This window comes from Rattus norvegicus, chromosome 16 (assembly GCF_021556685.1).
Source record: "Rattus norvegicus strain SHRSP/BbbUtx chromosome 16, alternate assembly SHRSP_T2T, whole genome shotgun sequence".
NCBI classification, from domain to species: Eukaryota; Metazoa; Chordata; class Mammalia; order Rodentia; family Muridae; genus Rattus; species Rattus norvegicus.
In genome coordinates this window covers 66,538,075-66,564,624 of record NC_141549.1, presented here as the reverse complement: position 1 = coordinate 66,564,624, position 26,550 = coordinate 66,538,075, and the positions used below count along the sequence as shown (strand labels likewise).

Below are 26,550 nucleotides of genomic sequence, written 5' to 3'. Positions count from 1 at the left end.
GGACGTGGGATATAGTTTGTCTGCCACACAGGTTAGCCTTGAGATGCGCCATGCAAAACAGATGTTGCAAAAGGAGGAAACGTTACTTGAATCCCTGGAAACTAAACCGCTTGCTCGGGGTGCCTTTGTTGGTATATAGAGGTCTCTTATTTTAGAGCGCTTTGCTAGGGTTCCAGGACTGGGGCACATGACTTCTTCCACCCGTGACCTTAGTTGTGCCTCTCCCATTCAGGTTTTATTTGTTAATTTGTTGCAAACTGCCTGTTTCCTCAGTCTTCTCACTTGTGAATTTTGTCTTACTGTTTTCATGCTTTCCCTTCTCCCTATACCTTCCTCACTTGCATAGTAATAGTTAATGTTAATTTCTTACCCAATACAACCAAAATAACAATTACTCTTGAAAAAAATCTTTAATAAATACTTCCTCACTTTTACAGTTGGGCCAAATATGTACAACACTAATAGTGCCCCCCCCTTTCCCGGACTTAGGGAGAAAATTGAATTTAGAACAGTTACGCAGATTGTTGCTTTGATGTTAGGAATTGAAACTGAGAGAAGCAGGTGTTTTACTCATAACAGGAACTCTTCAAACTCTTCTTACATGAAATTCACACTGAGTAAGGAAATTTCCTTATGAGTATTTTTTTTTTTCTGGATCAAGATTGAACGTGCCACACTGCCACATGCCACTCTCAAGCTATATCTCCAGTCTCTATCTTCCTATTTTAATCAAGGAACTCAATGCATGTGGAACCAGTTAGATGCTTCAGTTTCCCTGAAGATGTGGAAGCAATACTTAGTAAGAACTGAACTTGAGGTTGTGATGTTTTGCTAGGCTAGTGACTTAGTGTTGTCCTTTAATGATGCTGGGCAGCCATATTGAGCTCCCAGTTGATATCACAAAGGCATAGTTGATACTCCATTGTGTACCAGGTTGCTAGGCATTTATGTTCAGTACAAAAAATGTATTAAATGAATTTATCGGCTTAAAATATTTTCAGTATATGAAAGGGTTATCAGGTATAACCCCATTGAAAGTCAAGGAGCCTCTGTAGAATGGTCTTACCACCGTGAATGAACACTTTCCATGTAGTTCTGGCTGTCCTAGAACTCTGTATGTAGCCCATTCTTACCTTGAACTCACAGAAATCAGCTTGCTTCTGTTCCCAGAATGTAGAGATTAAAGTTGTGCACCACTATGCTCAGCTTTTGTAGACATTTAATACCTTAATCCAGCTTTCTCAAGAAGAGAACACTGGTTTTTTAAAATACACCATTTCATTTATAGCAGTTCTGATCCCCTCCCCTCTTTCTTCCTTTCCTTCTCCCTTTCCCTCTCCCTTCCCTCTTTCCCTCCCCCTTCCCTTATCCCTTCCCTTTTCCCTTCTTCCTTCTTTACTGAGCCTAAATCTGCTCTCTAACTTCTGCCCAGATTTTGTTTCTAGAGCACTGGTGGTACATAGTATATAATATGAGCTTCAAGTATGAGCTATGTTTGTAATTAGAATTTGTGTGTATGATTAGATTATGGTACTGGGGATTTAACCCAGGGCCCCATGAAACAAGGCAAGTACTCTTATCAACTGATATATATCCTCAGGTAGGGCCAGCAAGGGGGGGTAATTTATCTCTCTATTTCTCTTGTCTGCGTCTCTGTCTGTCTCTCTTTGTATGTCTGTGTGTGTATGTATGTATGTATGTATGTATGTATGTATGTATGTATGTGTATTTTGTACTAAGTCATTTGTTGCCATTAAGTTACCAATCTGAATCTATATACTGGGAAACACTGAAACTTTTTGCCACAGAAAATCATGTGTATGGCTAACTGAAGGATATGCTGTTATCACTAAAGAAAGGTTAAGAATTTTGAATACTTAAGACCTTACAGTTACAAAATTTTGTTCTCTTTGATTTTTATGACACAAAACTCAATAGATAATATACATATTACTACATATTACTGGAGATAAAACCATCATTCAAAATTATCAGTTGCATATTTTGGACTGCTCTTGAAGGAAGCTGTGTGCACTGATAGGGCAGAGTTGGTTTAGGGTTTGTTGGCTAGTCTATAAAGTTGGTGTGGCTATTAAACATAGCATTCTAGGTTTTCCCCTCAGCGAGACTATGTACCCTGATCTGTGGCTTTGCAAAGTGGCTGGGGCATTGTCCCTTTCAAGAGCTGGTTCTTGTATTGCTAATAAAGACACTCCTCACTCATCTCATAGTAGATAAGCTGTGTTCCCTGAAGGAGCTGATCCATTTCATTTGTTACATGACATGCAGATAGAGGCCAGATTCCAGGTTGTACCTTGTAAGCAAATCTCATGAATGTCAACAGGACGGAAGCCCTGCACTCACTGAAAATCTCTGGAGACTTCTAAATGTCATTGATGGCTGAAGTTGGGAGACCCTAGTAGACTTCTAAATGTCGTTGATGGCTGAAGTTGGGAGACCCTAGTTGGCAGTTGGTTCCCCGAAGTGCTTGCTTCATGAGATAGTCCTGGAAGTCCCTGTGCACCACCTCCCCAGCCCTGGTCATGCCACTTACTGTGCAGCTGCTCTTTAGAACAGTGACACTTTATTTTGTGGGAACTAAGTTGCCAAGGACTGTAGACTTGGCACGCAGGTTTGAGTGATCTGAATTTATATTAAAGGTCTGTGTTTGTTTTGTAGCATTATGGACCCAAGCCTGTTGAGAGATCGAGAACTGTTCAAAAAACGAGCTCTTTCCACTCCTGTGGTAGAGAAACGTGCTGTGCCTTCAGAGTCACCCTCCTCCTCATCCAAGAAGAAGAAGGCAAAAGTCGAGCATGGGGGATCATCAGGCTCTAAACAAAATTCAGGTGAGGATTGTTTCGGAATTTGTTACTATTTTTCAGGGAACTAGTAATGGCAAGTTTAGTTTCTCTTGAGATATGGACTCCAGGCAGCCCCGGCTGGCCTGGAATTTCCTATGTAGACAAGACTGTCCGGTAGAGTTGGCTGTCCATGCCTCCTGAGAGCTGAGATCAAAGACCTTTGCTATCACACCAAGAAAGTTTAATATTATCAATGAGTTTCAGATTCTTGGTTGAATATAAAAGATTAATTTAGCCTATAGTATGAGCCTATAGTATGTTCCCAGAACCCACATGGCAGCTTGCAACTAATTCTGGTCTGCATGGACACACATGATGACAAAATATTCATAAAGTAAAATTAAAGGGGAAGAAAGTGTACACCACTATTACTAGGGGGAAATGTTTGTTTTTTTAAGATTTACTGTATGTGAGTGAGTATACTAGCTGTCTTCAGACACATCAGAAGAGGACATTAGATTCCATTACAGATGGTTGTGACCCACCATGTGGTTGCTGGGAATTGAACTCAGGACCTTTGGAAGAGTGTTCAGTGCTCTTAACTGCTAAGCCATCTCTCCAGCCAAAGGGTAAAAAGTTTTAAAGAACAAAACCAATAACCTATGCTTTACTGTTACAGAATATGCTCTTTTTATTTTAGAAATATGGTGCAACTATTACTCCCATTTTAGAATATTTCCATTATCATTCGATAGTCTGGTATGTGCTCATTTGCGGTGACTTCTGATCCCGGCCCCAGATGACCAACAATCTACTTTCTGTCTATACATTGCTTTTCCAGACAATTGCTGTAGGTAGACTTATATACAGAGTGCTCTTTTGTATGTGGCGTCTTTACTTAATGTTTTTCATTTTTATCTATGTTATTGAGTAAATCAGTATCTTATTGCCAAAGAGTATTCTTTTGTATTGATATATCACAGTTTGCTTATTTACTGGTTGATGGAGGTTGAATACATAGACTCCTGCTATGTAGCCAAGGCTGGCTTGGTTTTCACTAGGTGGGTCAGTGTAGTCTCAAATGCATTGATTCTCCTCCCTAGAGGCTGGAATTTCTGGATACTGTGAATTCGTTTAGCTTGTAAAGACACTATCAAAATGACTCTTGAGGATTGGTCTTTTTGCTGCTGTGCTAAAAAACACAGACCAGAAGTACCTTGGGGAAGGAAAAGTTTGTTTGGCTTATAGCCCATCATGAGGGAAGCTGAGGCAGAAACTGAAGCAGAGACCACTGGGTATGGTGCTGCCTACTGGCCTACTTCCCCTTGCCAGACGCCGACTCCTCCTTCTCCTCCTCCTCTTCTTCCTCCTTCAAGATTCATGTGGGTGTTTAGTCTGCATGTATGTCTGTGTACCACATGCATGCCTGGTGCCTATGGAGGACAGAATAATTAATTGGATTCCCTGGAACTGGAGTTGCAGAGTGTTACGAGTTACATGCTGTTACTGGGAATTGACCTGTCTTAGGAGGAATAGCCTGTGGTTGTTTTTTTTTTTTTTTTTTTTTGGTTCTTTTTTTCAGAGCTGGGGACCGAACCCAGGGCCTTGAGCTTCCTAGGCAAGTGCTCTACCACTGAGCTAAATCCCCAGCCCCATAGCCTGTGTTCTTAACCACTGAGCTGCCATCTCTTTAACCTTAGTCAGCCTTCAGGAACAGCTCAGGAACACTAGCCCAGGGATGTCACTGCCCACATCAGTGAGAGAGTTAGCACTCAAGATGGTGCCCCACAGATGTGCTGTGTACAGAGCCAGTCTTGATGGAGGCAGTTCTTTGATTAAGGGTCCCTCTTCCCAGATGTGTCAAGTTGACAATCAAAATTGGCCATCATAGTAAGTAGATTGTTTTACCTTTTCACCAGTGACGAAGGAAGGTCTAGTAATTTCTCATCCTTACCAATACTTATTTTTTTCTTGTCTCTTCGTTTATAGCAGTTCTTAGTGGACGTGAGTGAATATTACTGTAGGAGTATCATTGTGTGTTTTTATTTGATTTATTTTTTTTTGAGACAGTCTCTTATTTTGTATTCCAGACTGATTTATATGTAGTTCATTGTACAGTCCATGTTGACATCAAACTTATGGCAATTCTCCTGCCTCATCCTCCAATGCTGAGGTTATAGGCATGAGTTATGGGCTTCATAGTGTTTTTATTTTTCTTCTTTAATTTTTAGGTCCTTATTTTTATGAGTATTTACTTGCATGTATGTATGTGTACTTCATGTGTGCCTGGTACTTTTAGAGACCAGAAGAGGATGTTGAATCCTCTGGAATTGAGTTAGAGATGACTGAGCTGTTGTGGGTACTGGAGCCCAAACTCAGGACTTCTGCAAGAACAGCAAATATTCTTAACCACTGAGCAGCCAGTTTTTTTTTTTTTTTTTTTTTAATATATTGATCCTACGTGCCAGTGTGGTTTTGTGATCCTTGTGTGATCTCTTCTTATCCTTTAGACATATTTCACTCTTCTTGGAGGAAACACGTCTCAGTTGGTGGAGTGCTTGCCTAGCATGTTTGATGTCCTGAATTTTATCTTTGCATTTTATAACCTAGGTGTGGTGGCACAAATCTATAAAATCAACAGAGGGTTCAACAGTTCCACATATTCAGCATTTTTAAAAATTATTTTTTAATGATTTATTTGAGGCGCATTGGTGTTCTGTGTGCATATATGAGTCTGTCTGTAAGGTATCGATCCCCTGGAACTGGAGTTACGGACAGTTCTGAGCTACTGTATAGACTCTGGGAATTGGACCCGGCTCTCCGGAAACGGAAGAGTAGCTGGTGCTCTTAACTGTGGAGCTATTTCTCTAGCCTTATTCTTTTAAGAGACAGTCGTTCTGTGTAGTCCAGGTTGGCCTCTCTGTGTAGCCCTAGTTGGTCTTGAACTAATGGATGGTCTTTCTGTCTCAGCCTTTCAAGTGCTGGGGTTACAGGCATGTTCATGTGCAGCTTCTGCTTAGTTGATTTGTTTTTGTCTCTAGTTTTTTACTGGGAATAAAATTTTTTCACCATAGAGCTAGTTAGTAATAGGAGGCAAAGACTTTAGAAGTGAATGTGCAATTGGCTTATGAATTTGGATCACAGAACTGTGATCTTAGGGCCTAATGTCAGTATATGTACTTATATGCACACCTATTTTACCTGGAACACATGTAATAGCAAAGAGTTCCCAGAGCCCTTTGGGTGCAGTGTGTATTTTTAACCCCCAGAATATTGTATATTTTTGCATATAATCTACTATTTATAAATAAAGACAAACAAAAATACAACTTCTTTTTTAAGGTTTTCACCTAAAAGTTGTATTATATATTATATATTATATATTACATAATCCCCTTATTCTTGGGAATGCATTCCAAGAGTCTAGATGTCTGAAACTGAGTAGTACTGAGCCATATATGGATTTTGGTTTTCATATGCACATTTTTATACACTTAACTTGTAAATTGGATACAATAAAAGAATCAAAATAACTACTAATAAAGTAGAACTACTAAGAATTAAAACAAGTTGACCTGGTCTCTCTTAGACTATCTAATTGTACTTTTACTCTGATTCAAGATGCTATTATTCCTGCATGGTCTTAGGCCACTATAGAAGGGTTGCTTGAACACAAAAACTGCCTTGGTAGTGCATCTGACAACCTAGACAATCACTTCATAACTAACACATGTGTAGTATATTCAGAGTGGATACACTGGAAAGAGATGACTTGTAGCCCAGGATGGACAGAGCAGGACAAAGAGCTGCCGTGTGGTTGGGAATTGACCTGGCTTTTTTAGAAGAGCAACAAGTATTCTTAACCACCGAGCCATCTTTCCAGCTTCTAATGTAGTTTTTAAAAATAGCATGTAAAATAACGGATTTCATCATGACGATTTTTTCAGACATGTATAGATTATTTATTCTGAGATAATTTCCTGGAATAAATTTGTAGCTGTTATTTATGGCCTAAAGGTAATGTACTGGTCTTTTTAGATTTCCTCGTAGGTGATAGCAAAACTATAAGAAGGTAAAATGCGTTTATCTGTGTGCCACTGGGGTAACAAGAAGCACAATGGGATGAGACGGTGGCTGAGCTGTGAAGAACACTTGTGTTCTTGAAGAGGAACTGGGCTCTCCACCTTGCACTATTCGTGGAAGTTTAGGTCTCCACTCCAGTTCTAGGGCATCTGATGCCCTCTTTTGGCCGTAGTGGGCAGTAGGCACACATGCATATAGTGCACATAAACCAGGTTCATACTCATAAAATAACAAGAAAAGAAAGCTGGGTGGTAGTGGAGCACACCTTTAGTCCCTCTAATACTTGGGAGACAGAGGCTGGGCACCTATGAAATTACCTTCTAATCCCCAGACGGCCACCATTCTTAGTAGGTGTCTAATGTCTTTAATATTTTTCTTAGAGACAGGTGTGGTAGTGTAAACCTGTAATCCCTGTAATTGGGGAGTGGAGGCTAGCTTGGGCTGCACCTCAAAATAAGTAAAATAAAATTGTCATAAATCTTGGGGGAATGGAGAGATGGCTCAGTGTTCAGAGCACTGGCTTCTCTTCTAGAAGTCGTGAGTCAATTCCAAGCCCCATATGGAGGCTCACAAACACCTATATAATTGTAGTTCCATAGGATCCGAAGTCCTCTTCTGTTCATGCAACAAAACATTCCTATACATAAAAATACACACACACACAACCAATCTTGCTGGGTAATGGTGGCACATGCCTTTTATCCCAGCACTTGGGAGTCAGAGGACGGTGGGTCTCAGTGAGTTTGAGGCCAGCTTGGTCTACAGAGTGAGTTCCAGAATAGCCAATGCTAAACAGAGAAACCCTGTCTGGAAAAATGAAGACAAAAAGTAAAATAAAAATCAAACCAAACCCAAGCCTCCAAAACTCTGTCAGCTCTAACAAAAGCTTTTCACTTTTCTTAGTTTTTTGTACATTGAGTATCATTAGATCTTGATAGAGTGGGTAAGAGAAGTAAAGATAAAAGAATACTTTAGAGAAATGTAATTTACAGGTGTAGTAGTATGTTTCAGTTTGGAAGTAACCTCGGCTTCTAGACCAAAAACAAGTGAGTTTGTGGGAACCATACTTGGTGACCTTCCTGATCATTTGAGATACATTCATATTAACACTAATGTGTGTGGAAGGCAAGTCATTAAAAATACATTGTCTTCAGTCAGTTTTAAAGTACTGGATTTTAAATCAATAGGGACTTTATGCCATGGTGCCACATGCCTATAATCCTGTCACTTTGGAGGTTGGGGCAGTATGGTTGCTGCAAGATTGAGGTTAGCCTGGGCTATAGATCAAGACTGTCTCATCCCTTCCTTGTACTGTAATCAAGGAATTCTGGATGGACATGCTTTATTCTGGGTTTAGAGGCACTTTTTTTTTTTTTTGGAGCTGAGGACCGAACCAGGACCTTGCGCTTGCTAGGCAATGCTCTACCACTGAGCTAACTCCCCAACCCCTAGAGGCACATTTTAACAGTAGGATTTTGCTACCTAAATACTACTTTTTAATCTGCGTGACCTTGTACAGAATGACTTATTTTAGCAGTCAGCTGTGCTTATTTCTTATAGTTTGCCTGGAAACTGGAATATTGCTGCTTAATGTGCTGGGGATGTTCATCTAGTTTTTGAGATGCTGTATTAAGTAGACTGGTAAGTTCACACTATGAACTGCATATTTAATGAGGATACATACACGAGAGTGCACATTTCACATGTTTTCTTTTCTACTAGAATTCTTTTAGCCATTCAAAGTCAGATCAATTTTGTAATAAAGGTTGGCCTCAGGAAAGTTTCATTTTCCTCAGAAGAGGCGGATGGCTGTTCTTAAAGCTTTTGTTTATCTTCTGTGGAAGGCTAGACCACCTCACTGTCACGTTTTCTGATGTTGTCCATCATACTTCTGAGAGGATTCGGCTCGCTTTTCAAGTCCTTCACAGTTTTGTTCTTTGCACAGCAGCAGCAGTCAAGTACCTCATAAAGGAAAGCCAGCACAACCAAGGACACCACAGTAAATATGAACAGAAGCAGGATGACAAAGCAGGCAGTGTTCCAGTTATCATGGAAAGGGTAAATCTTTTGCACTTGAAACCCAAGGTACTGGTAAACAGAGGTTGTGGTTTCATTCCAGTGGCTGGAGGCCATCCTTGAGACTCCACTTCTTGTACTGCTGTTTGGAATCTACACAAAGGAAGAAAATGAATATATATATAACCAAACTACAGATTGTGCATTCAGATCTCAGCACTAAAATTCCTTAGTAAATTTATGTAGACACTGTCTTGATTTTTTTTTTTCTCTCTCTTTAAATAAGGTTTTTCTGTGTAACCTTGGTTGTCCTGGAACTTGATCTGTAGACAAGGCTGCTTGGCCTCAAACTGACAGAGATCTGCCTTCCTCTGCCTCCCTCAGACTAAAGCTGGGTACTACCACTGCCCAGCTTATTATCTTGATTTTTTTTTCGGAGCTGGGGACCGAACCCAGGGCCTTGCGCTTCCTAGGCAAGCACTCTACCACTGAGATAAATCCCCAACCCCTATTATCTTGATTTTTAAAAAACATTTTAAGTCTTTTTGAAAACAGTCATTAATGCCTATACAGTTAAAGAAAAGGAAGGGGCTGGGGATTTAGCTCAGTGGTAGAGCGCTTACCTAGGAAGCACAAGGCCCTGGGTTCGGTCCCCAGCTCCAAAAAAAAGAACCAAAAAAAAAAAAAAAAAAAGAAAAGGAATAAAATCACAATTTAATTTATTTAATTTGCCAGTAATATTTTCTCTACTTCACTACATTCTCGTAAACAGTTTCATGTATATTGACAACAAATGTCTTATCCACTGTGTGTACTGAATCTACAATTTTCTAACTGGTAGAGATGTCTTATGTGTATGTTTTTATGTGGATGTAAAGAAAATGTCAACCTAGTACATAAAGAATATAATACCCATGGCATTGCGGTAGGTGCCTGTGGTCTAGGCACTGGGAGACAGAAGCAGGAAGAACATGAGTTTGCGGCCAGCCTAGGCTACAGTAGGAGCTCCAGATGAGTCTGAGCTTTATAGTGAGACCTTTGTCTCAAAAAAGCAAAGAGCCTGTAAGGAGCCCATGTGCTCATGCTCTGTCGTTATCAGTAGTTGGGCATTCTGAGTTCACCTGCATGCGCCTGTCACATGCCTCATTGGAAAGCAACACCATTTTATCCAGAAATAATTCAGCACTTCTTCTTTGTTTGGTTGCCTTTTTTTTTTTTTTTTTTTTTTGAGGCAGGATTTTTGTTTGTTTGTTTGTTTGTTTTTTTGTTTCGTGCAATCCAGACTGTGTTGGAACCTGCTCTGTAGACTAGGCTGGCCTTGAACTTAGAGATCTGCCTCCCTCTGCTTCTTGGCGTGCTGGGATTAAAGGTATGCACCACTCCCGCCTGGCTTTCAGTACTTATTTGTAAAAGATGAAGACTGTTCTAAATACAAGCAGAGTGTTTCCACAGCCAGACTGTGAGTTCATATTGGTTAAATTTCTTTGTTTTCCTCGTAAACAGAATTTTATAATTTTATAAAGTTATGTTTTATAAGGTTTTAGTTTCTGTTCTAAATCGTTTGTTTTTACAAAGTCCTATCTCTCTGGTTAGCCTCTTGCTTGCTTCCTATATTTTGAAGGTTAGATTATCTGAAGCCAGAAGTAAAGGCTTAAATACCTGTTTTGTTTGCATTTGAGACTCTGTTTCATGTGCATTGTCATTCTTCATTCTTCAGTGAGAGGCAACAGATTTAATGGGTGCATGTGATTGAATTACTTCTGTTAGGTATGTCACTTCATGGTACATTTCATTATTTTCAAGCTATGTCTCTAGATGGAGGATTTCAAAATTACCTTGTCCTTGGACTGTTCTCTTGAGAGTACATTCTTTTTTTTTTAATTAAAATAGATTTTTCCATATAATATTCTGATTATAGTTTCCCAACCTCATATGCCTCTCAGTTCTTCTTCAATACCCTCCCATCAGGATCCACTCCTGTCTCTCCTTAGAAAACAAATAGGCATCTAAAGAATGATAAAAAAAAAAAAAAGAATGATAATAAAAATAAAACAAAAACAAATCAACAGTATAAAAAAGCCAAACCAAAGCAAAAGAGAAACACCCATTTGTACATACAGGGGTCTCATAAAACATAATGCTAGAAGCCATGAGTTCACTGTGGCCCAAAGACCCTCCAGGTAGGCCACTGTGTTCATTTGCTGTTGGCCATCAACAGCTGAGCAAGCCTCATCCTGCCCTTAAGAGTGGCTTGTTTTCCCAGTGAGATTTCCCCTAGAGAAAAGTAATTTTTATCTGCAAGTGGCAATCAACTGGAGACAGCATCGGGGGATGTAGGTCCATTTCCCCCTTTAGTTCTAGGACCTCATCTGATATAGACCTGTGGAATGCATTCTTATGGAAAAATGACAGCAGTTGCTGGTACCACTGCCATAATGCAGTGTTAAGTGATGCCTCTTCTGAGTCTAAACAACACAGATACAAATGTACAAGTACTCGGAAACCTGGTTACAGAGAGACAAAATCTAGGGGTGTGTGTGTGTGTGTGTGTTTCAATAAAGGCACATGTATGTGCATACTTCCCATGTGACTTTAAGATAATTGGCTTTTGAAGCACCTTTAAGGTTTAGGACACTAGTATAGTGTGAATATTTTTGCAAGGAGACCACATATTGCCACAGTTGCTTTTATGTTAACATAAATGAGTTTTCAGATTCTTTTTGAAGAGCAGAGGTAATAGTGATAGATATAGGAAGACTCAGATTTCAGAAACTATGTGTGCTAGGAGAACACTCTGCCACTGTCTTATATACCAACTTACACGTGAAAATTCATATAATGGTTCACGATGACCATGGAGTAACAGTATGTTTGCCAAAGGTATTTATGTGCTCTGCCGAAAGTGTCTGAGCAGTTTAGGAAGGACTTCATATGAGTGGTAGTTTGAATAAGAATGGTTCCTCATAGGCTTATATATTCAACTCTTCAGTCACCGGGGAGTGCCATGATTAGGATTAGGAGGTGTGGCCTTGTTGGAGGAAGTCTGTCACTGGAGGTAGCTTTGAGGTTTCAAAAGCACATACCAGGCCTAGGCTTTTTTCCTGTGGATCAGGATGTAGCTGTCAGTTACTGCCCCAGTACCTGCCTGTATGCTGCCATGTTCCCACCATGATGATGGTGGACTAGCCCACTGAAACTGTAAGCCAGCCTTCTACTAAATCCTTCCTTAGTAAAAGTTACTGTGGTCGTGGTGAAGAGCAGTGACTGGGGTGCCGTTCCAAGGCGAGGCGTATGTTACACACTTCGCCACTTCCGACAGTGCTGAAGCTGATGAGGAGGTCAAAACAGTGTTGCTTTAGTTAACTGCTGGACACCTGAAACACGTAAGGCCTGGGTAGTAGGTGTCACTGCCCCTGCAGTTAAATGTGTAGTCCTTCAAAGTACAGAAGAGCTTAGTAGTCCTGCTGTGTGTCAGACTCAAGGTAAAGACTACATTTTATGGCAATGGTGTACTTAAGCACCTGAAAGAAGTACACCATGAAGGTGTCCTATTCTGGACTACGTTTTTCAAATTAAAATTAAATTTTTATAAAGGAAATGCTTTAAGCACATTATAAAAACTGGGAGAAAATGATTAGAAATACATTTGTGGATCCCCCTTTATAATTTTATTATAGGGATGGGAAGCTTGAAAGAAAATCATATAATTTCTAGTTTTGTTTTATTTTTTTTTTCTATATTCCTCATACCTGTTTTTCACCCTTTTCAAAAGGCTCCAGTGGAATATTTATGGGGCTAGGTCTTGTGACCTTGGATCACCAGATTAGAAATTATGAGTTAGCTCTAGTTACATGAAAACTGGTAAACTTAATTCTCTGGCACTTTTAAGCACACCACTTTGAAATATGATCAGTTAATTATAATAGCCTTTAAATATAGAGCCACTTATTCAGTTAGGTTCTGAGATTCTGAGATAGGGGATACTTGAAAGATGATTTGGTGAGCAGTAACAGACCTCCATTTATGCTAATAGTAGATCAGTTTGAAATTTTAAAGCGGGGGTTGGGGATTTAGCTCAGTGGAAGAGCGCTTGCCTAACAAGCGCAAGGCCCTGGGTTCGGTCCCCAGCTCCGAAAAAAAAAGAAAAAAAGAAAAAAGAAAAAAAAGAAATTTTAAAACTGTTAATTGACAGTTATTTTTATATTACCTGGTTCCCATATCTTATGGTAAGCAGAATGGTTTCTAGGTAATTAACCTGCTGTGCTGAACTTGAGATCTAGTGTCTTGTTACAGCAACCTTTGAGTTTCTCAAGAGATAATCTGTCTGTTTAACCTGAATGCTAAGAAACAGAAGGAATAGAAATTTTGAAAAGCAGAAGTTAAAAAGAAAAGAAAACCCTAGGAGTAAATGCCCTTAGCATCCAGGTAAAGGGCAGCTGGGTAAGCAGAGTGTTAAGTGCATGTAGAGCGGCACCCACTGAGTAGGGTTTCATCTTCACATGCAGTTCAGACATTTGGACGCTTATGAGCTGGGAAAGTAATTCCACTTCGTAGAATCACTCTTCTACTGTAGCCAGTGCTACTGAGGACATACTTCATTTTAAGATGTACTTTATCAGACTGAATTCGGATGTATCAGTACCTAATTACTTTAATTTTTTGTGTGGCTTGTACTTTAAGGATATTTTAAAAGATTGCTGTGTAATAACATGGCTTATATTGTATGGTGAGATTTTACTGTGAGGAATTATTTTAATTAAGATGTTAGGAAAATCCGATGCTTTGTAAGTTATCTCTGTTTACAATATAATACAACTCACATAATGATATATGTTAAAGAATTTTTATATACAAATTTAACTGGCATTTTCTTGGCATTCTCTACATTAGTACTCAAAGTAAAATATAAATAATTTGAATTATCTTATTCGTTGAAATACAAACTTTCTTGTAACTGCTCTTTACCAGCTAGCATGATTTGTACATACAATCAGAAAGCTTTAGCCAAAGGCTTTCTGCTATTATTTTAGATGTTTTCCTTTGAGAACATCCTTTGTTAAGACAGACCAAGCTACTGAAATAAATCTGCTTTGAGAAAATGAAATTAGCGAGACTCAGGTTAAACATCAAATGCTTTTGTCTTACTTACGGTCTGGGTAGAGATCAGATTAGTAGGAAATGTAATGAATTTTCCATTAGGGCACAGATGGTAAGGATGCTTATCAAATAGCACAAGGCGGTCGTCATTTTCATGACAGAATCTTACCAAATAATGGGTCAGTACAGTTTTACGTCTTTAGCAGGCATAATGCTTTCTGGCTTTTGTGGTAAAATATTTTCCTACTGCTTCATAAGGGTATAGACTGCTGAATAAAAAGGATCAAATAAACCTACCTCTTGTCTGGAAAGATGCTGCTGAGGCGATGGTACCGTCTGTAATGCAGTCTAGTGCACAGCCAAGATGGAGCTGTGCTTCTATTGGTCCGACGCATAATGCAGCTGACAGTTTCCTTTGTGCTCATTTGCATTAAGTCCTACCGTCCTGAGGAGTAGATCATTCATAAACTTGAATAGGGCTGTCTGGGCTATCACCTGCCACCCCTTTCTTTTAATTTTTTTTGTCTTTAAGCTAATTTTTCACATGGGAACATATTACTGATTCTTATGTTTTTTTTTTTCTCCTCCTATAAAATGTAACATCCCTCTGAACAGTGCAGTGCTAGAACACAGTCTCCAGAGGTAGTTACCTAGGAAACAGCTGCTCAGGTTAACCACTTTGGTAAAATGTTAGCAGGAAATGTGCATAAAATCTCATAAGTAAGTTTAAAGTTAAAACTTTTCCTCAATATGTTCTCAAGTCTTCTGGAGTTATGGACACAGCACTTGTATTTGGGAGAAATTTTGAGGGAAAAGAACAAATATTTTAGTTTTTAAAGATATAGTAGAGTTAATTTAGGTAGGTATTTTTTTTTTCGAAATTGTAAGAGATAGATAGCTTTTATGTTTTTAATGGGGTCTAATTCAATGGGCTGTTCATCATTTTTAGTTATGGTGAAAAGAGTTTGGCCTAATCATAGCAGAATCAAGATTTACTTTTAATGAAAGGAGTAACTCTTAAAATGCAAGAGCTGTGCATGTTGGTGCACCCTTTTTATTTCCCGCACTTGAGAGGCAGAAGCTGGCCTGGTCTGCATAGTGAGTTCCAGAATACATACTGAGATCCTGTCTCCAACAAACAACAAAACCCCACCAAAAGTCAATCAGTGGAACATATACATATATGTCATTATATATCATATATTATCCATAAATTATATGTAAAGATATAGTATTGTAAGGTAAACTTAATAATACTAATTAAAATGGTATGGGTCGATCATCCAGCTACTCAGGAGTCTGAAGCAGGATCACAAGTTTAAGATCAATCTAAGTAACTTTTAAAATACTTATTATTTTATGTCTATGGGTATTTTGTCTGCATGCATGACTGTGCACTCATGTGTGCCCATAGAGACTGGAGGCAGGTGTCAGATCCCCTGGAACTGGAGTTATAGGTAGTTGTGACCCTCTGTGTGGGTGTTAGGAATGAACCCTGCAGAAGCAGCTAGTATTCTAACCACTGAGCCATTTCCCCAACACCAGTCTAAGTTAGTTAATGAGAGTGTCTCAAAAAGTAAAAATAGGGCTGGGGTTAAGCTCAGTGGTAGAATATTTGCCTAGTATTCATGAGGTCCTAGGCTAATGTGCATTTATTATGGATGTCTATGTTCTGACAAAATGGCCTATGTCAGATGGGATAATAATGTGTAGAGGGAATTTGGTAGATCTTAAGTAGGGCAATAATAGTACAGGGTTACAGCTTCATTTAAATCTGTGCCTTGTTACAACTCTCATAATTTTTATGGTTTTTTTTTTTTTTTCATGTGGAGAGGTTTAATGAGAGAAGGAGAGGAAAGGAGGCCAGCCATGGGCATGTGGTGGGAAGGGGGAAAGGGACAAGAACAGAGAAGAACAAAGAGCAAGCAAGAGAAGTTTTATGTTTAAAACAGAACAATTAGAGCTGGGGAGGTGGCTGAGTTGTTAAAGTGCTTATTGTACAAGCAAGAGCATCTTCTAAGTTCAGATTCCCAGCATCCATATGAAAGATCCTGGCATCCCAGTACTGAGGAGGTGGTAAAGGAAGATTACTGGGGCTTACTGGCCAGTTGGTGAGCTTTAGGCTCCGTGAGAGACCCTGCTTGGAAAAATATAGGGGCAGGAGAGCTGGCTTAGTGATAAGAACACTGGCTGCTCTTCCAGGGGACCGTGGTTTGATTACCAGAGCACACATGGGTGCTCACAACTGTCTGTAACTCCAGTTCCAGGCCATCTGATGCCCTTCCTATTCTGGCCTTTGGGAGCACCAGGGAATTCAAGGGGTTATAGGCAAAGCACCCATACACATAAGATAAAAATTAAAAATAAAAAAAGGTGGAGAAGCAGTGAGGAAGACCAACCTCCCCCATCCCCCCCCACTCTAAATACATAAAAGAGGACAATAAAACCTTTTAAATAGATTTATGCATAAGGATTAAGTGTGAAATCACTTAGTGTGATACTTGGCAGATATTAGGTTCAATAAAAGTTACTATTATTAAAAACCTTTAAACGTTTTGGAAAATAACCATTTAGTTAGTATTTCATAACTGAAACAAATGTATTATTATTTTTGAGACAGCATCTTTTATAGCCCAGGCTAGCCCTGGAGTTGCTATGGAGCAAAGCATGACCTTAAACATTTAGAAAAATATTTATGTAATTTTGTATGTATCTGTATGAGTGTGTGCCACATGTGTGTATGTCCTTGGAGTCCAGAAAAGGACATTCGATTCCCTGGAGCTAGAGTTACAAGTAGTTGTGAGCTGCCAGAAGTGAGTGTAGAGGATTGAATTCATGGCCTCTAGAAGAACAGCGAACACTTCTGTTTTGGTTTGGTTTTGTATTTTTTTTTCTTTTGAGCTAATATAATTACATCATTTTTCTTCTCTCCTTTCCCCTTTCTGACCCTCCATACTTCCTCTTTTGTGATTCTCCTGCCTCAGCCTACCAAGTTCTGAGTTCAGAGATGCCACTACCTCTGGATTTTGAAACAGTGTATGTAAAGGTTTATCAGCTTATCAGTAAGGTATTCTTTTCTTTTCCCCTCCCTCCCTCCCTCCCTCCCTCCCTCCCTCCCTCCCTCCCTCCCTCCCTCCCTCCCTCCTATTTTGAAACAAGATTTCTCTGTGTACTAGAGCCTTGGTTACCCTGACCTCCATTTGTAGACCAGACTCAAAGATCTTCTGCCTCTGCCTCCCAAGTGCTGGCATTAAGGCATTTATAATGTTGCTGGTTTGGGAACATAGTATACTTTTTTTTTTTTTTTTTTTTTTTTTTTTTTTTTCGGAGCTGGGGACCGAACCCAGGGCCTTGCGCTTCCTAGGTGAGCACTCTACCACTGAGCTAAATCCCCAGCCCCGAACATAGTATACTTTAATGTGCCAATTGAGGTACTTTTTTTTTCGAAATTATAGGCTATTTCTAAGGGAAAATTTCAAAGGACATTGTATTTTATTAAAGGAAAGAAAACATGCAATAAAGACTTTTCACTAATTTCAAAGGAGTATTACATCTAGAAACTTGTTTTGGATCTCTGACAATTGTTGTATTTGACTGTGGTTGTTCTAATGCAATCTTTTGTTTAAATAGTTATTACTGAGCTGATGCCAGAAATAGCTTCCTCCTCTTCTCTTCTTTAACCACTCTCTTTGTGGGTGATCCGTGTGGGAAGTGTATATCTGATCTAATATCTTGCTAATAGAATGTGTGCTTCAGAAATGCTTTTCTTGAATTTATAATGAATTTTTTAACTTCTCTGGCTGTGGCTCAAATGCATTTGTGATACTGTGATGGCATTAAAGATCTATCTGGAGGGAGGCAACAGATTGGTAGATATTTTGAAACAGTACATAAGGATTTCTGAGAGTAGAGGGTCAAGAAGGGAGACAGATGAAGAGGAAGTTATGGGGGGATAGATAACAGTGTGGCCATCACTCATTTCCTGTGTTTATAACGTTCTCTTGTCTATTATTTGAGGACTCTAATCAAGTTTAAGGTAAGAGTGGAATGAGGCAGAAGTACTTAGGATTGTGTTTTGTTTTGGGTGTGGTGGCACAGAGCATTTATTGTAGTGAGGAGGCTGAGGCAGGTGGATCTTTATGAGTTGGAGACTAGAGTGGTCTCGTATTGAGACCCTGTCTCAAAACAAACAGCAACAAAAGAGTATTGTTTGGGCTAGTGCTGCAGCTCATTGTTAGTGTCTAATCCTCACACATCCCTAAATTCGGTTTCCAGCACTTTCCTTTCCAAACTATACTTTAATGTTTTTAAATTACTTTAGCACAGGATATGGTATAATCTTATAATCCCAACACTTTTGAACTGAGGTGGGGGATGGCGAGTTCAAGACTAACCTATATTACAGTGAGACCCTCTCACTAAAGAAGGGTAAATGTGTGGTGGGAATTGATAATTCAATGTACATGTATGAATCTTGTGAATTTTGCCAAAACATGATAGGATAGACTTCAGTAGATGAAAAAAAATTCAAAGAATATTTATTTTTACTGCTTAAATCATAACATATATGAAAATGTTACAGTAATTCATTTGAACTTCATTTCCAGATCATAACAATGGATCATTTAACTTGAAAGCTCTGTCTGGAAGCTCTGGATATAAGTTCGGTGTTCTTGCTAAGATTGTGAATTATATGAAAGTAAGTACTTAAATAACAAAAATCCTTTTTTTTTTTTTTTGACTAAAGGGGAATTAGATTTGGCTTTCAGAACTTAGATATTTATGTAAAGATGCCAGGAGTTATTAAATTATGCATTTTATAGTCTGCGAGGCTTATTATGTTTGTATACTTGAAGTATCTGCGTATACTCAGGAAAGCCCTGACGGATGTAATGCTTACAGCCTTTTGTCCTCTGTTAAACTGGCACTCACTCCAGTAATGCACTCAACTAAAACTGGTTGACATCGGAGTCCGGTGCACAGCTCAAGCTTGCCCTCTGGCTTAAGAGGAGTGCGCCCGAGCAGTAGGATGGAGGGGGCCCCATGGCATCGCCTCCAGTCTCCTGAGCCAGATGATGGCCTCTGAGTCATCCTTGAAGCAGATGATGGCCACTGCTCTCTGCTTGGAGAAGAAAGTTAGAGAGTCACTCTCATCTTAGAAAGCAATGATGCGGGCTGGAGAGATGATTCCGAGGTTAAGAGCACCGACTGCTCTTCCAGAGGTCCTGAGTTCAGTTCCCAGCAACCACATGGTGGCTCACAACCATCTGTAATGAGATCTGATGCCCTCTTCTGTTGTGTCTGAAGACAGCTACAGTGTACTTACATATAATAAATAAATCTTTAAAAGAAAGTGTTGATGCAAAAGAATTAGAGGCTGGGTATATCTGACTGTCTCTGAATTTTGTAGTTTGTACTTGCTCGGTAATAGAAACATTTTAGTTTATATTTCTCAGTATTTGATGATAGTACATTTTGACTGTTCATTCCTTTCATCTATTGCCCTATGTGTTGAACAGTTATTATAATCTACTGCTGATAGTGGAATAATAAGAAAGACCATCCTTCCGGATGCTGTCGATCAGTTGAAGGAAATCAACAGTGGTTTACAATCTTCTTAACTCCTAATTTTACTTTCCTTTGTAATATACAAATAAAGTTAGCCTATTTATTGTGATCACAAAGCTTTTGATTTGAGCTGCTTTGCAGTTATTGATAAAGAGTTGATTAGGATAGGCTGATTGAGTTTGCTTTGTATATACCAGTAATCCTGCAAGGAAATGAGAATAATCCTCTTCTTTCTGTGTCTGGGATGCTTGTTAGTGATTGATGGGGTAAAGTAGAATTTGGCACTAAATGTGCTGCTGCTTTTAGATTCGCAGTTTAAGTGCCGAGAAGTAAGTGCTCCTAAAGCTCAGTTCTAATGGAAGCTTTGTGACAAACACAGTCCACTTATCCTCACGCATCTGTCATGTGATATGTAGTTTTGTTGAAAATAGAACAGGGGGGCTGGGGATTTAGCTCAGTGGTACAGTGCTTGCCTAGGAATCGCAAGACCCTGGGTTCGGTCCCCAGCTCCAAAAAAAAAAGAAAAGGAAGAAAAAAAAAAAAAAGAAAATAGAACAGTGAAAACTACCTAACTTGTCAAAGGATGTGTTATCTACCTGTCAACTACTTACTTTATTAGTCTTCAGAAAATGAGTCAGAAAGGTGGGACTTGGGCTGTATAGCTCAGTGATAGGGTGCAACCATCCTTGGTACTCTCCCTAGCACTGCAGGACAAAACCAGAACAAGCCTTGTGTGTGACATAGCCTTGTAATCCCTTATATGGGAAGGGGATGAAGGACAGTCATTCACAAGTTTCAAGGCCAGTCCTTGTGGAGGTCAGAGGACAACTCTTAATGAGTTGGTTTCTTTTTTTTTTTTTTTCTCTTTTCTTTTTTTTTTGGAGCTGGGGACCGAACTCAGGGCCTTGCGCTTGCTAGGACAAGCTCTACCACTGAGCTAAATCCCCAGCCCTGAGTTGGTCTTCTCCTTACACACTAAGTTCTAAAGATCAAACTTTTTTAAAAAAAAAATTTTTTTTTATTTATATGAGTACACTATAGCTGTCTTCAGACACACCAGAGGGCATCAGATTCCGTTACAGATGGTTGTGAGCCACCATGTGGATGCTGGGAATTGAACTCAGGACCTCTGGAAGAACAGTTGGTGCTCGTAACTGCTGAGCCATCACTCCAGCCTCAGAAATGAAACTCTTAAGGCCATCAGGTTAGGCAGCAAACATCTTAAACCCCCCCGCCCCCCCCCCCCCCTTTTTAAAAATTTATTTTATTTATATGAGTATACTGTAGCTGTCTTCAGACACAGCAGAAGAGGGCATCCAATCCCATTACAGATGGTTGTGAGCCACCATGTGATTGCTCTTAACCACGGAGCCATCTTTCCAGCCTTCCTCCCCCCCATTTTCTATTTTTCTATTTTTATTTTTTATTTTTTGGTTCTTTTTTTCGGAGCTGGGGATCGAACCCAGGGCCTTGCGCTTCCTAGGCAAGCGCTCTACCACTGAGCTAAATCCCCAACCCCTATTTTTAATTTTTAAAGACATGGTCTTACCATGTTGTTCTGGATGGCCTGGAACTCACAGAGATCTTCTGCCTCTGGGATTAAAGGTATATACCACTTAATGGGTTTTTACGTAGCATAATTAGAACAGCTTGGTAGTCCTAGTAAATATTTTTGTTACTTAAAGGAAATGGCTTCCCAGTAGATACTGCTTTAGCTCTTTTTTTTTTTTTTTTTTTGGTTCTTTTTTTTGGAGCTGGGGACCGAACCCAGGGCCTTGCGCTTCCTAGGTAAGCGCTCTACCACTGAGCTAAATCCCCAGCCCCGCTTTAGCTCTTTAAATATGCATTTTTCCCCAAAATTAATAGTTAAGGAATGAACTTTGGGAGTCCTGAAGAAAATTACTTAGATTTAAATATTTGGATTGGGGGTGTTATTCTCTTTGTTTTTTATCTCACACTTTCCTGAGAACAGTGCACTCTTGGATAATACTGAATGGAGTTGAAGTACGTTAGGATTAGAAGAGGAGAAGTTGTTTAAAAGGGGAGCCGATCAGTTTTACAAAGTATATGAGAATTTGGAGTGTTGTAGGTAGGGCCAAAGTGCCCTGTGTCTGTGTGGAGGCATGGGAGGACAGTGTTGGTGATCAAACTCTGGGTTTTGTGCATGCTAAGCAACCATCTTTTATTACTGAGCACCACTTTAGGCTGGCCTCAGTTCACTGTCTGGAGGATGGCTTTGACCCTCCTGTCCCCAGCTCCCTGAGCTCCCAGTGCTAGGGTTATGGGTGTGGTGCCATGCCTAGTTAGGCTGTATGTGTGCTGGGCAGGCACTCTGCTCACTGAGCTATATTAGATTTTCTTTTTAAACAGTTTTTTGTTATTTTATCTTTGTTGCAAGGTCTGGTGTATGGACTTTGTAGATGACAACTGTGTCATAGTGTCAAAAGATTGAATGTGCCTGAATTTAAGCAAAACCCTTGCAAATTGTGAGTGGAAGCGGGCTGTATCCCTTCTTCCTTTCTCCCTCCTTTCTCCTAAGGCCTGTTTTTAAAGGGCAAGTGTGCATATCTAATAGAAAGTAACTTGTAAACTGGCAAGGTTTGTCAGTTGTCCTGTTTCTCTCCTTTTAGAGGATCTATAAAAGGAACTTCAAAAGCAAAATAGGTAAATATAACATCACAAATACTTGCAGTAGACCTCTTTAGTTGCTCACTAAAAACTATGGAAAGTTCAAGGAGAGTTATAGGGCAACCGAGGTAGATGCAGGGATTGTTGTAGTTCATTGCTTCAAGAGACACCATAATCAGTGCTACTCTTATAAAGGCAAACATTTAATTGATTTACAGTGTCAGAGGTCAGTTCATTATCATGCATCCAGGCAGATACGGTACTGAAGGAGCCAAGAGTTCTACATCTTAATCCCATCTTGATCCAGAAGGCAAGAGAGAAGATGAGTTCCGTAGTGGACAGAGTTTAAGCATAGGAGACTTTGAGAAGCGCCCCCCCCCACCCCCCTCCCCTCCAGTGACACACTTCCTTCCAAGGCCACACCTCCAAATAGTGCCATTCCCCATGGGCCAAACATTCAAACACATGAGTCTTCGGGGTCCTGACTATTCAAATCAACACAGTGATTTTACAGCAAGAAGTGAAAACCTCAGAGAAAGTGCTAGCAGATATGTGCGTGCATGTGTGAGCCACGCAGGGGCGCGCACACACCCACACACACACACACCATACTAAAAAGTACACAGAAAAGACAGGTATAAGACCTTTGAAAATACAGAATAAATATAAAATATAGAATAATATGAAAAGATTGAGACACAAGTCATTCTCAGTCCTTAATCCTGCTGTCTTATCCCTGTGGTATCTTGTTCACCTTTTAGATGGATGTGTCCCATGAGAAGCCACTTACTTTAGAACACATGTCCCTTAACATCCAGGTGCACAGCGCGGTGACTGGATTAATCTTAGAATCCCACTGTCTTCTGAGAGGCCCGTTCAGGAGCCACATCCCCCACCTCTGGGTTACCACCTTTGGCATTCATAAGTTGGCAATATATGTGTGTGTGTGTGTGTGTGTGTGTGTGTGTGTGTGTGTGTGTGTGTGTGTGTGTGTGTGTGTGTGTGTACAGTCTATCCCTGATCAGCTTTTGGATCTACTTACGGAAGTTGCCATCGGTGATCTCATTGTTTGTGTCCAGCCCATCCCTTTTACCACAGTGGAGGACACTAGAGGTGACCTTTTCTTGAAGCATGAGCGAACGACTATGGTCCAATAGTGAAATGGCCACACAGACAACTTCCTGTTTAAAAGAAAACAACTATATAGCATTTATTGTGCTGTAGCTAAATTAGTCCTCACCGATGGTCAGGCTGTTAAGAGTGCATTTTGTTTCCTGTAAGGGTCGAGGTACTTTATATTGTGATAGTCAGTGAGAAAGCCTATTTCCTATGACGCATCAGACATTCATAGTTTTCTATCTGATCGTGAGAAGCATCTTGGTGAGTTGTCTGTTTATGTTTAAGGACATTTGAATTTCTTTTTCTGTTATCTATGGTTTCCTGCAAGTTTTGTTTAATTGATTTGCAATAACTAGGAAAGTCTGTTTTTGGGGCTGGGGATTTAGCTCAGTGGTAGAGCGCTTACCTAGGAAGCGCAAGGCCCCGGGTTCGGTCCCTAGCTCCGAAAAAAAGATCCAAAAAAAAAAAAAAAAAGGAAAGTCTGTTTTTGCTGTCATCCTCCTCTTCCAGATCAATACATCTTCATCTTGTTATGTACCCTCTATCAGTTTTGAACTTTTATGTAGATTAGGCTAGACTTGAAGTCATCATTTCGCCTAGGCTGGTCTTCAACTTAGGATTCTCTTGCCTAAGCATCCCACATACTGCGGTTACAGGTGTGTACTCCCATACCTGGCTTAAAGTTGGAAAACTGATGTTTTTCCTTGTTAGTTTATCGTTTGACTTTTTACCAATCTGGTTTTGTATGATTTCATGTTGTTGATCCTGGTAGTCATACTGCCTCAGATATTACATGTTGTATATTCCTGAAAAGATCAGTTTATATCAGTTTACATATAAAACTTTCCTCTACAGACACGACATCAGCGAGGAGATACGCATCCCTTAACTCTGGAAGAGATTTTGGATGAAACACAGCACTTAGACATTGGACTCAAGCAGAAACAATGGCTAATGACAGAGGTAAGACGACTCTTAAAACTTGTAAAAATGGGTATTTGCTACATCTATCTAGAGGGGTGTGTGTGTGTGTGTGTGTGTGTGTGTGTGTGTGTGTGTGTGAGAGTGGGGGAGGGAGGCAGGCAGGCAGGCAACGCAGGGTCTTTCGTAGTGTGTGTTGACTTCGGACTCAGGGCACTCTGCTTTAGCTTCAAGAGTCACCATGCTTGGCTCCGAGTGTTTCTTTGTTCTTTAAATAAATCCTGTAATTTGTTAATACTTTTTACTTTTTCTTAAAAGACTTGATGTAGAGTCTTGGTTGAATTTAAACATACACATTTCTATAATTTGTTTGGTTGTTGGTTTCCACATAATATTATAATTTTATTTATGTTTTAGAAAGTCTTCTAAGACTACAGTAGAGCTGTGAAGTCAGTCACCAATTTTGTTTTCATTTTCATAAATAGTATTTTGAATTGCTTGTAAGTTATATATTGCATGTGTGTTTTAGAAAACTTAAAGCCTAAGGCGTTAGGGACAGTAACATTTTATTGCATTATAGCAAATGAGTTATCATTTCTAGTTACTTAGAGGAATAATATGATTGTTATGTTAAATAAATACCACCTTGAAGGAAGCCTAAAACAGTCACCAACCATGCCAGTTTGCAAGTGAACGACATCTTACATCTTATCTATTTGGGTGTTCGCTTCTTTAAAGTCTATTGGTACTGAAGAATAATATGTTCAAGACCAGTGATATGTCTGAGGACCAATATGAGCGGGGATATAGTGGCACATGTCTGTGATCCCAGCGCTTGGGATATCAAAGCAGAAGGACCCCAAGTTTACGGCATTGTTAGTTCCATAGTGAGTTCAAAGCCAGCCTGGCAACATTTAAAACATGAAATATCCCTAAACAACCCGATATAATTAATCATTTATTCATTTATTTATTTCAGGCAGGTTTTTATAGACATCCTCCCATCCTCCTGCCTCTGCCATCCAAATGCAGGGATTAAAGACATGTGCTGGGCTGGAGAGATGGCTCAGTGGTTAAGAGCACTGGCTGCTCTTCCAGAGGTCCTGAGTTCAATTCTCAGCAACCACATGGTGGCTCACAACCATCTGTAAAGGGATTCGATGCCCTCTTCTGCTGTGTCTGAAGATAGCATACTCATACATAAAGTGTATGTATATATATGAACTCATTTACATAAAATACATAGTCTCTTTTTTTTTTTTTTCCGGAGCTGGGGACCGAACCCAGGACCTTGCGCTTGCTAGGCAAGCGCTCTACCATTGAGCTAAATCCCCAACCCCACATAGTCTTTTTAAGTACATTTGCTACCATGACTGGCCTAACTGAATTTATTTTATCCAGCAAGATGTAGTTCTTGATTTTCATACTATAAAATGATTTGACTTAGTCCAAATCATTGAAGGTCACGACTTCCGTCACTTACCTGTTACTAGAATCAGAACCCACCTAAGATTGCTCTGGTTTTGCTTTATTCTTTTTATATGTGTGATTTTTTGCTTGTTTTTGTTTTCTTTCTTTTTTTTTTTTTTTGGAGACAGGGTCTCACTGTGTAGTTCTGGCTGTCCTAAACTCACTGTATAGACCAGGCTGGCCTCAAACTCACTGAGATCCATCTGTTTCCCAAGTACTGGGGTCAGAGGTTTGCACCACTACTTCTAGCTAAAATCGTACCCTGTAGTTCAGGCTGGCTCTCACTTGGCAGTAGTTTCCTGCCTCAGCTTCCTAACTGCCGAGAGTACAGGTAGAGTCTCCACAGCCAGCTCTACCTAAGATTTTTAACTTGAATCTGTTTACACGGAGATGTTGTAGATGATGATAATAAATATTGGTGACACACAGATGATGGTAATCCATAGCTAAGTATGCAGAGTTACGTAAATGTAGTTCCATATAGTTAGCAACACTCAAGTTTTACATTTTTAAAAATTTTATCTGTCGTTATGAGCATAAGGGTGGGTAGGTACATGTGTGCCACAGTTCGCATGGAGCAGCCAAAGGCAGTTCTGTTTATCATCAGCGTTTACTCTCTTGTTCTTACCCATATGTGGGGTTGAACATGTGTCGTCAGGATTCTGTGTCAAGTGCTTTTAGAGAACTCTGAACCATGTTGCCGCCCAAAGATTATTTTTAGTCAGTACTATTCTGTTTCATTTTCTTTCTCTTTTTCTGTGCCTGATTGGCAATTGAGAAAGAAGTATGTAGGCTTCTTTTTTCTCTTTTTGGTACTATGGCTTGGACACAGGAAGGACTTTAT

The 26,550-nt window shown here is 39.7% G+C and overlaps 3 protein-coding genes across 9 annotated transcripts in view; 1 reads left to right on the top strand and 2 right to left on the bottom strand.

Annotated features, from left to right (window-relative positions):
* Erich1 (glutamate-rich 1) overlaps window positions 1-26,550 on the bottom strand; it is a gene marked incomplete at its 5' end in the record, with an annotated part of 52,793,804 nt that overhangs the window by 17,099,739 nt on the left and 35,667,515 nt on the right.
* The window catches only part of Gtf2e2 (general transcription factor IIE subunit 2), a 47,276-nt gene that overhangs the window by 774 nt on the left and 19,952 nt on the right, over window positions 1-26,550 (top strand). For 7 of the 8 annotated variants that reach the window (XR_015639416.1, XR_015639417.1, XR_015639418.1 and 4 more), the window contains 3 exon segments: window positions 2,680-2,849; window positions 18,608-18,699; window positions 24,171-24,278. Coding sequence is in view for 5 of the 8 variants with exons in the window: in XM_087588372.1 (XP_087444498.1) it covers window positions 2,684-2,849; window positions 18,608-18,699; window positions 24,171-24,278 (366 nt within the window). In the remaining 3 variants the exon portion in view is untranslated. 8 annotated transcript variants of the gene reach the window in all.
* On the bottom strand, window positions 8,534-14,350 carry Smim18 (small integral membrane protein 18; the record flags this gene model as incomplete). Its single annotated transcript, NM_001399398.1, is given in 3 exon segments — window positions 8,534-9,058; window positions 10,657-10,675; window positions 14,295-14,350. A coding segment is annotated over 1 exon segment (288 nt).